At 35.0% G+C, this 15341-nt stretch overlaps 1 protein-coding gene across 14 annotated transcripts in view; it reads right to left on the bottom strand.

Moving 5' to 3' along the window:
• Positions 1 to 15341, bottom strand: part of PCNX1 (pecanex 1) — a 247314-nt gene that overhangs the window by 147078 nt on the left and 84895 nt on the right. For 12 of the 14 annotated variants that reach the window (XM_024739610.1, XM_024739614.1, XM_024739619.1 and 9 more), the window contains 4 exons: positions 15032 to 15122; positions 13478 to 13535; positions 11465 to 11682; positions 5661 to 5814 (listed from right to left, as the gene is read on the bottom strand). In XM_024739610.1, the coding sequence (XP_024595378.1) occupies positions 5661 to 5814; positions 11465 to 11682; positions 13478 to 13535; positions 15032 to 15122 (521 nt within the window). The remainder of the gene's footprint in view (positions 1 to 5660; positions 5815 to 11464; positions 11683 to 13477; positions 13536 to 15031; positions 15123 to 15341) is intronic. The other 2 variants (XM_024739609.1, XM_024739622.1) reach the window with 1 other exon arrangement.

Genomic DNA, 15341 nt, shown 5'->3' with positions numbered 1-15341 from the left:
TTATTAGGGATCTGTTTTACCTTGTTGATTCATTGTTGTTGATTTTTTAATTTTTCCTAATAAATCTTTTATTTTCCTAATTTTATTTTATTCTTTATCCTTTGTTAGTGATCTCTCCTTTTCGCTTGTGCCCTCCACCCTTTTTTTTCTGCTGTGATTTTATTTTACCCTGTTGCAGTTGTTTCAATTATACTTTTATTTTTCCTAATATATTTTTTAACTTTCTAATTTTATTTTGTTTTTTATTCTTTGATATTGTACTGCTCCTTTTTTTTTTTTCTTTCTTTCTTCCTGTTTTTTATCTCTTTTTTTAACCACGCCACGAATTTTGCGGGATCTTGGCTCCCAGGCTAGACGTTGGGCCCAAGCTCTTGTGGTGGGAGCTCTGAGTCCAAACCACACTAACAGAGAACCTCAGACCCTAGGGAATATCAATCGGAGTGAGGTCTCCCGGAGGTCCTCATCTCAGCACCAAGACGCAGCTCTATCCAACTGCCTGCAAACTCCAGTGCTGGATGTCTCAGGCCAAACAACCAGTAAGAAAGGAATACAGCACCACCCAACAACAACAAAAAAAGCAAAAAAATATGTTACAGATGAAGGAGCAATGTAAAAACCTACAAGGCCAAATAAATGAAGATGAAATAGGTAATGTACGTGAAAAAGAATTCAGCGTAATGATAGTAAAGATGATCCAAAATCTCGGAAACAGAATGGAGAAAATACAAGAAACATTTAACAAGGATTAGAAGAACTAAAGAGCAAATAAACGGTGATGAACAACACAATTACTGAAATTAAAAATACTCTAGAAGGAACCAATGACAGAATAACTGAGGCAGAAGAAAGCATAAGTGAGCTGGAAGATAAAATGGTGGAAATAACTGCCAGGGAGCAGAATAAAGAAAAAAGAAGGAAAAGAATTGAGGACAGTCTCAGAGACCGCTGGGGAAACATTAAACGCACCAATATTCGAATTATAGGGGTCCCAGAAGAAGAGGAGAAAAAGAAAGCGTCTGAGAAAATATGTGAAGAGATTATAGTTGAAAATTTCCATAACATGGGAAAGGAAATAGTCAATCAAGTCCAGGAAACAAGGAGAGTACCATACAGGATAAACCCAAAGAGAAACACGCTGAGACACATATTAATCAAAATACCAAAAATTAAATACAAAGAAATAATATTAAAGCAGCAAGGGAAAAACAACAAAAAACATACAAGGGAATCCCCATAAGGTCAACAGCTGATTTTTCAGCAGAAACTCTGCAAGCCAGAAGGAAGTGGCAAGACATATTTAAAGTGATGAGAGGGAAAAACCTACAACCAAGATTACTCTACCCAAGAAGGATCTCATTCAGACTCGTTTGAGAAATTAAATCCTTTACAGGTAAGCAAAAATTAAGAGAATTCAGCACCACCAAACCAGCTTTACAACAAATGCTAAAGGAACTTCTCTAGGCAGGAAAACAACAGAAGGAAAAGACCTACAAAAACAAACCCAAAACAATTAAGAAAATGATAATAGGAACATACATATCGGTAATTACCTTAAATATAAATGAATTAAATGCTCCAAACAAAGACACAGCCTGGCTGAATGGATACAAAAACAAGACCCGTATATATGCTGTCTACAAGAGACTCACTTCAGACCTAGGGACACATACAGACTGAAAGTGAGGGGATGCAAAAAGATATTCCATGCAAATGGAAATCAAAACAAAGCTGGAGCAGCAATCCCATTTCAGACAAAACAGACTTTAAAATAAGGACTATTACAAGAGACAAAGAAGGACACTACATAATGATCAAGGGATCAATCAAAGGAGAAGATGTAACAAGTGTAAATATTTAGGCACCCAACATAGGAGCACCGCAGTACATAAGGCAAATGCTAACAGCTATAAAAGGAAAAATTGACAGTAACACAATAATTGGAGGAGACTTTAACACCCCACTTTCACCAATGGCCAGATCATCCAAAATGAAAATAAATAACGAAACACAGGCTTTAAATGACACATTAAACAAGATGGACTTAACTGATGTTTATAGGACATTCCATCCAAAAAAACAACAGAATACACTTTCTTCTCAAGTGCTCACGGAACATTCTCCAGGATAGACCATATCTTGGATCACAAATCAAGCCTTGGTAAATTTTAAAAAATTGAAATTATATCAAGTATCTTTTCCAACCACAATGTTATGAGACTAGATATCAATTACAGGGAAAAAACTGTAAAAAACACAAACAGGTGGAGGCTAAACAATACAGCACTAAATAACCAAGAGATCACTGAAGAAATCAAAAAATACCTAGGAACAAGTGACAATGAAAACATGATGACCCAAAACCTATGGAATGCAGCAAAAGCAGTTCTAAGAGAAAAGTTTATAGCAATACAATCCTACCTCAAGAAACAAGAAACACCTCAAACAACCTAACCTTACACCTGAAGCAATTACAGAAAGAACAAAAGCACTCCAAATTTAGCAGAAGGAAAGAAATCATAAAGATCAGATGAGAAGTAAATGGAAAAGAAATGAAGGAAACAATAGCAAAGATCAATAAAACTAAAAGCTGGTTTGTTGAAAAGATAAACAAAATTGGTAAACCATTAGCCAGACTCAACAAGAAAAAAAGGCAGAAGACTCAAATCAATAGAATTTGAAATGAAATAGGAGAAGTAACAACTGACACTGCAGAAATATAAAGGATCATGAGAGATTACTACAAACAATTCTATGCCAATAAAATGGACAACCTGGAAGAAATGGACAAATTCTTAGAAAAGCACAACATTCTGAGACTGAACCATGAAGAAACAGAAAATATGAACAGACCAATCATAAGCCCTGAAATTGTAACTGTGATTAAAAATCTTCCAACAAACAAAAGCCCAGGACCAGATGGCTTCACAGGCGAATTCTATCAAACATTTAGAGAAGAGCTAACACCTATCCTTCTCAAATTCTTCCAAAATATAGCAGAGGGAGGAACACTCCCAAACTCATTTTATGAGGCCAGCATGACCCTGATACCAAAACCAGACAAAGATGCCACAAAAAAAGAAAACTACAGGCTAATATCTCTGATGAACACAGATACAAAGATCCTCAGCAAAATACTAGCAAACAGAATCCAACAGCACATTAAAAGGACCATACACCATAATCAAGTGGGGTTTTTGCAGGAATGCAAGGATTCTTCAGTATATGAGTATCAATGTGATACACCATATTAACAAATTGAAGGATAAAAGCCATATGATCATCTCAATAGATGCAGAAAAAGCTACTGACAAAATTCAACACCCATTTATGATAAAAACTCTCCAGAAAGTAGGCCTTGAGGGAACCTATCTCAATATAATAAAAGGCCATATATGACAAAACCACAGCCGACAACGTTCTCAATGGTGAAAAACTGAAACCATCTCCTCTAAGATCAGGAACAAGACAAGGTTGCCCATTCTTGAGGTTATCACCTCACACCAGTCAGAACGGCCAACATCAAAAAATCTACAAACAATAAATGCTGGAGAGGGTGTGGAGAAAAGGAAACCCTCCTGCACTGTTGGTGGGAATGTAAATTGATATAGCCACTATGGAGAACAGTATGGAAGTTCCTTAAAAACCTAAACATAGAACTACCATATGACCCAGCAATACCACTACTAGGCCTATACCCTGAGAAAACCATAATTCAAAAAGAGTCATGTGCCACAATGTTCATTGCAGCACTATTTACAATAGCCAGGACATGGAAGCAACCTAAGTGTCCATCAACAGATGAATGGATAAAGAAGATGTGGCACATATATACAATGGAATATTACTCAGCCATAAAAAGAAACAAAATTGAGTTATTTGTAGTGAGGTGGATGGACCTAGAGTCTGTCATACAGAGTGAAGTAAGTCAGAAAGAGAAAAACAAACATCATATGCTAACACATATACATGGAATGTTAAAAAAAAAAAAAAGGTTCTGAGGAACCTAGGGACAGGACAGGAATAAAGACGCAGATGTAGAATAGATATCGAGTGGGAAGCAGCTGCATGGCACAGGGAGATCAGCTTGGTGCTTTGCGACCACCTAGAGGGGTGGCATAAGGAGGATGGGAGGGAGACGCACGAGGGAGGGTATGTACGTATGCGTATAGCTGAGTCACTTTGTTATACAGTAGAAACTAACACAACACTGTAAAGGAATTATACTCCAAAAAAGGTGTTAAAAGAAAGAAAAAGCAAAGGAACTGGGAAAGGAAAATATCAGAAGATGATGATGTGCCATTTTCAGAATGTGCCCAGCTGCCTGTTAGATATATTAGGACTACAGCTTTCAAGGAAGGTGAAGACTGTGACATAAATCTGGACATAATTCATATACAGGGGCAACAAAGTAATAAAAGAGGATGACTTCACTGGCAAGGAATTACAAACTGAAAAGAGGGCCAAATAAAACCCTAGAGAGTTCTTGTAAATTAAGAGGTAGTCAAAAGAACAAAGAGGCATCAACAAAGGAAAATAAAGTTACTTGCAAAGTAGCATAATCATGAGGGTAGTATAAAGTAACAGATCGGCAATGAGGAAAACATAAAAATGGAAGGAAGTATTCACAGGTATTTAAATGATGCAGCACTCACAGAGAATGAAGACTAAGAACATAGATTTGGCAATTAGAGATTATTAGCCCACAAAGACTGTAATTTCAATAATGTAACGAGGAAAAGAGTATGGATGGATCTTGAAGAAATGGAGCAGTTGACAAAGGTGGTTTGTTCCAGATGTCTATAAATGGAGAGAGAAAAGAGAAAGGATAGTTGATGGTATAAACAGAACTAATCAAATAGTTTTCAGGATGGGAGAGGGTTCTGCATGTTAGTATGTATCAGGCAAATAACCAGTACTGGCTAAGAAAGGAAAGAAAACAGTCCATGTTTCCAGTGCACACTGATGTGGCATGGAAAAATGAAAAATTTGGTATTTGATTCTCCCATTTATGGAAAGCTTAAAATTGATAACATTTAGTATTTTAGAACCACTATTTAAACAAAAGCAAAGGGACACTGATCTTCTGCTCTCCGTGTCCACAAAGCATGTATATGCTAGTTTTGACATTATTCTATCTACCGATGATGGATCTTAATAAATTTCACCTACATAATAGAAGACTTAAAATATGAGAGTAGGACAGTTTTATTTTCTTTTAATTTATCAAATGAATTTCAAGAACTCGAATTCTTGGGAATTCCCTAGCAGTCCAGTGGTTAGGACCTGACACTTTCATTGCCAGGGTCTGGGTTCCCTGGTTGGGGAACTAAGATCCAGCAAGCCATGTGGCATGGCCAAAAAAAAAAAAAAAAAAAAAAAAAAAAAAAAAAAGAAAAGAAAAAGAGAGAGAGAAAAAAAGAACTCGAATTCTTATTTTTTTATTTTAATACAAAAAAAGTTTTTAGGAAGCTTCATTCATATGTCATTATTTTTTAAAGTTTACATGTCCCTTTTGTTCCTTTCCCAATCTTAACGTAAACGTCCAAGGAAAATAAATCTAAAATTTATATTCTTACTATAATTCAATGAGTGATACAAAACCTTCTGCTTTTTAACATAACTATGATGCTAAAGTCTGAAGAGAAGGGAGATGCTGGTACCTTAAGTAGTGAATATTGACAGCTGGCTATGACCAGGCAGAACTGGAAGACCCAGATATCTCTGAAGAAGCCTTGTATGAGAAGAATAGATCCCAAAAAAGCCACAAGAATAGCCAGGATGACAGCTAACACATTTTCCAGGATCTCACGATTTCTGTAGACAGAAAAATTTATGAGTAAGTATATCATCATTACAAGAAATTAATCAGAGTGCAAAAAGGGAAGACATCAATATGAAGTTCATACTATGCTTGTTAAGATTTATTTTTAGTACTGGGTTTGAACAAGGTTTTGGATCATACTGAAAAAGTATGTTCAGTTTAGACAGAAAACTGGCACACATTCTTATGTGCAAATAAAGCATGCTACAGTGGATTGTGAATTTCTTATTACAATACATAATACAGTTTCAATTTCTATGTTATAACTTTACTCTTCTTATCATCTGCTTCTCTGTCAAGTTTGTTGCCAAATAACTGAACAACCTGAATGGCAAATAAAGGAAATATACAAAGAAACAAGTTCGAAAAACAAAATCTCAAAAGAGTTTCTAGAAAATTAAATTGGAAACATTTATATGACAAAGTTTGTAACCAAATTTTGATACCAAGTGGTTTCATTTCCCATGTCTAAATCACCTGAAATAATCAGAAATCTTACTAAAATTACTTAAACACAGGCTCTTACATATGTTGAGAATGAAGGCGGTGATAGACCATCAATGCTGCCTCTATCAAAGTTGCTCAGACAATTCTATATTTTACTAAACTGACACTGTAAGAGAAGCAGTATGATGTTCAACATACTACATACAACAATGAAGATAATTTTTTTTTAATTTATTTTATTTTTTGGCTGCACTGCACAGCATATGGGATCTTAGTTCTCCGACCAGAGATCAAACCTGCACCCCCTGCATTGGAAGAGTGGAGTCTTAACCACTGAACTGCCAAGGAAGTCCCTGAAGATGACTTTTATAAATCATGCCAAAAAATAAGAATCTATCTTACTTCTTGGGGATATTTGATTCACAAAATGTTAAGTATGTGCTAAAACTCTTGATTTTAAAGAATATTTACTGACACAAGAACATGCTCAGTACATGTGCTATACAAAGAAAGGAGGACACAAAACTATATACGAAGATACAAGTTCTATTACTTAAGAAACATACATATACAGGTTTAAAAAGACAATATATCAATTGGTACTACTAATAATGGTTCTCTCTGGGTGGAAGGATTTGGGCTGGCCTCTGTCTTAAAATCTTTCTACATATTTAATAAAGAATTGTTTTCATAAACATAAGAAGATTTTTATTTCTTTATATTACATCAATGCCCAATTTATAATCAATTGACCTAAAAAATAAAATTCACAAACATCTCTGTACTATTTCACTTGATAGTTCTCCCAGATTAAAACAAGTTCAATAGTAATTTCAAATCAATAAATGAAACACTGGTATTTTCATTTGTTCTTAAATGGCAGTTGTGGAATTCCAGATTTGCCGAATCCAATGATCCCTGTCAGCCCTGTTAACACTATATTCTGTCCATGTCGCTTGTCACTGAACACATGCTCTCCCTTCGGCTTTTGTTAGTTTTTAATTTTGATGAATCCAATTTATCAATTTGTTTTTTCATTGATCTGTTTTTGATGTCACATCTGTGCAATTTTGCCTAATCCAGGGTCACAAATCTTTTCTCCTACGTTTTGCTTTTTTCTGAAGTTTATGTTTTAGATTTCACGTTTAGGCCTATGATCCACTCTGAGTTAATTTTTGTAATATGATGCAAGGTAATAAAACAAATTCTTTCTTTTTCTTTTCTTCTTTTTTTTTTGCATATGGAAATCCAGTGTTTCTAGCACCACTTGTTGAAAAGCTTATCCTTTCTCCACTTCACTGATTCGGGATATTATTTTGGCACTATCTAGGCCTGGAATTTTCTTTATGGGAAGGTGTTTAACTACAATGCCCATTTATTTAATAGATATAGGAACATTAAGATATTGTATTTCTTTCAGAACTTTGGTAATTTTTATCTCTCAAGAAATTTGTCCGCTGTCAAATTTATTTACATACAGCTGCTCAAAATATTTTATTATCCATTTATTACCTGTAGAATCTGTAGTGATATCCTAGCTCACATTCCTGATATTGGTAATCTGTAACTTTTTTTTTTTGTCCTGATCAACCTGGCTAAAGTATATTACTTTAATTGAGCTTTTTGGTTCCCTTGATTTTTCTCTACTGTCTTCTGTGTCCTCACTGATTTCTGCTTTGCTCTTTATGATTTTCTTTCTTCTGCTTTCTTAGGCTTAATGTGATCTTCTTTTTCTAGTTTCCTAAGGGGGAAGGTGAAGTCACTGAATTGACTTTTCTTCTTATTCAGTGCTATAAATTCTTCTAAGTACTGTTAGTGGCATCACAAAAATTCTGATTGTGTTTCACTTTTATTTAGTTCAAAATATTTTCTAATCTCCCTCTTGATTTGTCCTTTGATCTATGAGTTATTTAGATGCATTTAGCTTTCAAATATTTAGGGATTTTCCAAGGTTCTTTTGTTACTGATTTATAATTAACTCCATGGTCAAGGAACACACTATATAGGACTCAAATCCTTCTAAATTTGATCCTTATATTATGGCCCAGAATATGGTCTATCTTGGTAAATGTTCTGTGTGCACATAAAAGAATGTGTATTCTGTGGTTATGAGTGGAGTGTTCCATAAATATCAATCAACTTAGGTTGGCTGACAATTATATCTTTGTTGATTTTCTACATACTTGTTCTATCAATTATTGAGAGAGGTGTGTTGAATTCAACTATAATTGTGAATTTATCCATTTCTCCTATTTCTATCAGCTTCTCCTTCAAAGCACTGTTTGAGATGTAGAAACATTTAGGATGGTTAAATCCTATGCATTAATTGACCATTTATCATTATAAAATGACCTCCTTTTACCTTGGTAATATTCTTTGCTTTGAAATCTACTTTGTCTGACATTAATTCAGCCACTCTAGCTTTACTGTGTTTAGTGTTGGCATGGTATATCTTTTCTGTTTTTATATTTAAAGTGCATTTCTTGTAGGCAGCAAAGAATTGAGTCTTGCTTTTTTTCTCCAATTTGACAATTTCTGACTTTTCCAACTATCATACTGTCATTTATCTTCTGTCAATCTGTTTTTGATCTCTTTCCTTTTCTGCCTTATTTTAGATTAAGAGAGTAATTTTTATGAATCTCTTTTATCTCCTTTATTTTTTTAACTTACTAGTTATAACTTTCTTTTGTTACTTTAGTAGTTGCTTTAGTATACATTTTATGACAGTCTACTTCAAGTGACATAGTATAAGTATACATACAGTATAAGCAACTTATATTTAATTCATATACAGTATAAGAAACTTATAGTAGTATACTCTTATATGCCCCTTCCTGTCCTTTATGCTATTATTGTCATGAATTTTACTTTTACTTATCTTATAAATCACACAATACATCATCATTACTATTATCATTATTATTTAAAAATTTTTTTGCTGTATGCCAGCATCTCACTGTTGTGGCCTCTCCCACTGCGGAGCACAGGCTCCGGACACACAGGCTCAGCGGCCATGGCTCACGGGCCTAGCTGCTCCACGGCATGTGGGATCTTCCTGGACCGGGGCACGAACCCGTGTCCCCTGCATCGGCAGGCAGACTCTCAACCACTGTGCCACCAGGGAAGCCCCATTATTATTTTTGTTTAAACATCCAATTATGTCTCAAAGAGATTTAATTAGTAAGAAAATTTTTAATATATTTATTCATGTAGTTACTTACCATTTACAGTGATCTTTTATTTCTTTGGGTAGGTCCATATTTCCAGTTGGTATTACTATCCTTCTGCTTGAAAGACATCCTGTAATATATTTTGTAGTGTGGGTCTGCTTGAAAAAAATTCTTTCAGTTCTTCCTAGTCCAAAAATGTCTTTATTTCGTCTTGGTTTTTGCAGTTTTGTTGGCTACAGAATTCCAGGTTGAGTCTTTTTCTCCTTTCAATACTTTAAAAATGCTGCTCCATCCTCTCCTCATTTGTATTTTTTCCAACAATAAATCTGATGTCTTCCTTATTCTTGTTCCTCTGTACAAACTACATCTTTTTTTTTTCTTGCAGTTTTTAAGATTTTATCACTGGTTTTGAACAATTATGTGCCTTAGTATAGTTTTTTTCATGTTTCTTGTACTTGAGGTTCATGGAGATTCTTCAATGTGTACATTTGTAGTTTTCATCAAATTTAGAAAGTTTCCCACCATTACTTCCTCAAAATTTTTTCTCTCTTCCTGTCTCCCTTGGTTTACTTTCATTTTGTATATTCTTTTCATTGGGGGATGGGAGTAGGAGAATGATTCTTTTTTCTTTGTTTCATTTTCAATAGTTTCTACTACCATGCTGTCAGCTTCACTTACATTTTCTTCTGTAATGTCTAATCTACCATTAATCTCATCCATTGTATTTTTCATCTCAGACGTTTTAGTTTTCATCTCTAAGTGTGACTTGGGTCTTTTTTTTTTTCATATCTTCCATATCTCTACTTAATTTTTATTAACATGCGAAGTACACTTATAACTGTCTAATGACTTTGCTAATTCTAATATCAGTGGCAGTTACAGGTTGGTTTCCTTACTTCCCTCATTATAAATCACATTTCGTCATTTCTTTGTATGCTTGGTAGTCTCCGACTGGATGCCAGATATTGTGAATCTTAACTTTTTATGTGGTGAGAATTTCTGGATTTCTACAAATCTTGTTGAGCTTTGTTATGCTACTTGGGAACAGTTTGATCCTTTCAGGTCTTGCTTTTATGACTTGCTAGGTGGGTCTGGAGCAGTGCTCATGCTAGGGCTCATTACTCCGCACTTCTAAGGCAAGACATTCCTGAGTACCCTACACAATGCATCATAAAGTATTAATTATTATGGTGGGTGGGGATAGGCACTATCCCCAGCCCTGTGTGCCAGGCACTGTCCCCCTGTTCCTTTCACATCATTCTGACCCTGGCTTCCTCATATACATTCTCTTACCAATACTCTGCTGAACAGTTGAGGAGACCCACGAGAAGTCTCTGAGGTTATCTCTGAGCAGCAATCCTCTCTCTCTGATGTTCTATCCTACAGACTTGAGCTGCTCTAGTCTCCCTGGACTCTGAGCTCCACCTCCTCAACTCAGGAAGTCTGCTGGACTCTACTTAAGTACCACAGCCTGGGGACTCTCTTAAGGCAGTAAGGTGGGCTCACATAATTTGCTTCCCATTTCTCAGGAATCACGGTCCTTTTCTGTCTTATTTCCAGTGTCTTGAAAACCACTGTTTCATGCATTTTATGTTTTTCATTGTTTCAGGTAGAAGAGTAAACCCAATCTTTGTTACTCCATGTCAACTAGAAGCAGCAGTTGGTCACCAAGTTCATAATTGATGAATACTGTTTACTATTATACCTTTTATAGTTAGAGTCATATTACATATAACCTTATGGTCATTAACACCTCAAATTCTCTGGCTTTTAAGTACAGTTGCATGATTCTTAATGATAAAAGCATTTTTTAAATAAACATATTAAAATTGCCACAAAAAAAGCTTTTAATGGATTTGGGAGAGTCAATGTTTGGGAGCCTTACTAACTTAAATTTTATCTCAAGAGAACCAAAATAGAAAACACCTTCCAACATGGAAACCAAGTCAAATACTCAATGGGTAATTTAATACATTTCATAAAAATAAAATCTGCATATATCTTTAATATCACACTATATTCTCACCTATCAAACAGGGCCAAAAGTGTGAGTCTGTCGAAGTTAATGCCGATCCACAGCTGGGGCAGGATCCAAAAGCGATAATAGTGTTTAACTTTTTGGGCAGCTTCTTCTGTTGGACCATAAGTAGCTGCCAAATCAGGGCTTAGGTCAATGTCTTGTTGCTCCAACAAATCTGTATCGATGGTCAATAGTCTGTTCAATCGAATCTGTGGAAGAGAGAGCTAAAAGAAAATCGGCATTGAAAGGCTTAAAGTATCTATAATCAAGTCATGCTTCAAGGGCTACGCAATCAGCTTGCAAATTATCTAAACCTCCTTAATTCTCTACACTAGTCCACTCTTGTGGATATTTTATGATTGTTAGAAACTACAGAAGGTGACAAAAGGAAGTGAACTACAACAAAGGCCTTTTGGAAAGATTTTACTAGGAAGTATTTGAAATTTTAGTATTTTATGATTGTATAGCTAGTGAATCCATTAAAATCACCAACAGGGAATCATTAGCGGCTTCCCTTCTCCCTACCCCTTCTCTTCTCTCATTAAGCTATGAACCTCACTACTGTGTCAAATCTAAGCTCCTCTGCACTGGATTCAAAGCCTTCAAATCTCAATTCTTCGTACAGTCTCTTATCACTGTTACTGCTGTTTTCAAATCCCTCCCACACTTCTTTATTTTTGTTTTGGCAGGCTGCTCATCTGAGGCTATACAGGATATTACCACATTACATTTGTTTCAGCTTTAACTCATCCATTCACCAGTTTCCCCTTCCTCTGAAAGAATCCAAAGTTTACTGCATTTAGCATAGCACTAGCCAGCATTTTGCTGTCTCAAGACTCTCATACCATTTAACAGTGGAAAATACTAATATGCGATTTTATATAAAGGACTTGGGCAAACATAGATTTTGGTATCCGCACAGGGTCCTGGAACCAATCCCCTGCGGATACCAAGGGATCACCGTAATCATTTCCCCATTTCTGCTTTCCTGTGGAGTTTCCAGGAATACACTGCAGCAGAAGAGTAGGGACAGTCTTTATTTTTCCTACACAGGGGTGGGGTATCGTCAAGAAAATATGCTTCTTATATATAACAGCCATTTCTGTCTCTAAGCATTGACAAATATCTCCCCAAACACTTTTTTTCCCTTATCCTCTATGCCAGGGTTTCTCAATCTTGGCACTACAGCTACTTTCAAGCCAGATAATTCTTTGGGTGGGGGCTACGCTTTCCACTGTAGAATGTTTTACAGCATCCCTGGCTTCCACCCACTTGATACCTACAGCATCCCCCTGGTTGTAACAAGCAAAAATATTTCCAGACATTGCCAAATGCTGAAAACTACCGTTCTGTGCCAATTCACATCTATGGTTTTAAAACCCTGCTCACAACTCATCATCTTCAGGAAGCCGCTAATAATTAATCTCTTTGGCACTAAATTTATCTACACGTACCTCATATCTCTTAAATATTGCTTATAAGGATTTCAACTGTTTCATCTTTTCTAACCTCGATATATATATTTTGATATACATCACACAAAGGCAGTGTTATCTTTTTAAAATATACCCACTGCTTCTCATAGGGCAATTTTTTATACAGCGATAACATCACTAAGTACACACACTGGTATATGAATAAATAATAGTTAACCAACAGTTAGTAGATAAGTACCTAATCAGTTAGCTATGTACCAAAATCATAATGTTCAAAATGAAGTCTTAAAATGGCACAGTTAAAAACGGCACAACCAGATTATGACACTGGTGAGTAAACAGACCTCTATGTACCCTCAAAAGTGTAATTACTGATTCATAAATAGCTAATTAAACATCACGGTGCTTTACGCTTGTTTGTTTCTTAACAAAGGACTTATGAGAAGAGATCCACTATGGGACAGCAGAGGTGATTTTGCCAGTTTTCAACAAAATTGATATGTTGTAACCTCATCAGTCTTCTGATTTGTACAGCTACTTAATCTGAAAATACAGCATTTTATAAAAATAAAGGAAAACCTACCACATCATGTGGATAAAATCGAACTGAGGTAGAACTGGATACATGTGAATCCGTGTCACTAAAGAAAAATGAAGAAGACTTTAGGGAATAAACAGCTTGTCAAGTAGTAGAAAGAAAAATAAGTCTATTAACAATTACATGATACTTACACTGTCTACTTTTCCATGTAAAGTTCAAAGTGCAAAATCGAATTTTCCTAGAGCTGTGATTAGGAGCATAGCCTCTGGGTCAAAGTATCACCTCAACAACTGAATGAGATCTTGGACAAGTTATCTAACCTTTTTATACCTCAGTTTCCTCATTGGTAACATAGGATAAAAGTACCTCTATCACAAAGTTCTTGTGAAAATTGTTTAAGAAAGCAATTAACATATTGCCAGGAGCCATAATAAATTTAACCTATGATATAACAGTCTAGAACGTGACAATTCAGTTTCCACAGTTCAGTCAAATTTAGATTTCAAAACTTAAGACCTTACCACATTTATGGTGTAAGGAATTGTTCTTATCTTGAACTATATTAAACATAATAAAGTGTTCCCATTGCTCCATCCTCCTATTGCTTCCACTGCTACAAAATCATCTAAACACTCCAATCATTTCTGAGGGGGTGAATTCTGAAACTGGACTAAAGGAGCTTTATTAAAGAGTACAGTTTCTGAAATGTTCTAGCTTTTCAGCGTGCTAAGCTAAGTGATCACAAGATCCTATTGCTTTAAAGAGACCCTCAAAACTGAAAAAACTGCCCATAGATATGTAACATATAAATAGGTGTGTCCCACTATTAAATGGAAGTTCTAAAATAAGAATCAAATGACTCTTGTGGAAAAAAAGTGAGCTAATCAATCAACAGTGAATTTCAATGCAGCAATTTGAATAGATGAGTAAGATTAAAATTTCAGAAAAAAATTTAACACATTCTAAACTATAATTGATTATGTTATATGATCAAGATTTCTATTTCTTATTTGCTTTTCTCCTAACTTCTGTGTTATCTTACATAATTCCTTCCTGAAGGAAGGAGAGAAAAGAAACTAAATGCAACATATGACCCATATTTTAAGAAATTCCTCCTTCTTACAGCTGGTAAACACATTTTAAAACAAAATGAAAGATAATCATTTAAAAAGACACTTGACCAAAACCCTCACACAGAAATAAAAATTTGAAATTACACAAAGAAAGAGAATCGATGGGTTTGAACTTAGCTGTGTAAATATTTTTCTAATAAGTTTTTTCCATCATGCAATATATATACATAGTTAAATTTGAAATTGCGGGAAACCGCTGTCCCATGGTAAGATCTACAGGAAATTTTTACTTAATTTTTTTTTAAATTCATAATAGCTTTTGTTTTAAGAATAACAGCTTTCTTTTTTTCCACAGCAAAAAATTCTACTTTAATTCTTTGGTGACAAATGCATAATGACAATTTATTTAAGCCAATATAAACAAATGTTTTCAAAATAACTTTTCTATCTCAACGTTTACAAACTTTAAAAACGGCAAACATATGCAAGTACATACACTCTCCTAATATGACTTCACACATACCAGATATTGGATGCTCTTCTTGCTGCTGGTTCAAAATTCACAAGTGACATATCACAGCCACCAGTCTCATAAAGCGTAGAAGAGAACTTACCTAGCAAATAAATGATTTTTTTAAAAAAGCCATTAGAATACTCAGAAATTTTCCTTCATGAAACACTAATTTTAAGCTTGTTACAATCTAAGAAAATGTACTATAACCTTCTTTTTCCAAAATATTTAAAAAACAATGATCTACATGTAATTCAGCATGATGTGAATTGAAAAGGAATACTAAACAGTGGGGCAAAATGTCAACATACATAATCAGGTG

Source organism: Neophocaena asiaeorientalis, unplaced genomic scaffold (genome assembly GCF_003031525.2).
Source record: "Neophocaena asiaeorientalis asiaeorientalis breed wild unplaced genomic scaffold, Neophocaena_asiaeorientalis_V1.1 scaffold348, whole genome shotgun sequence".
NCBI lineage: Eukaryota > Metazoa > Chordata > Mammalia > Artiodactyla > Phocoenidae > Neophocaena > Neophocaena asiaeorientalis.
This window is presented reverse-complemented; position numbering and strand designations above follow the sequence as displayed.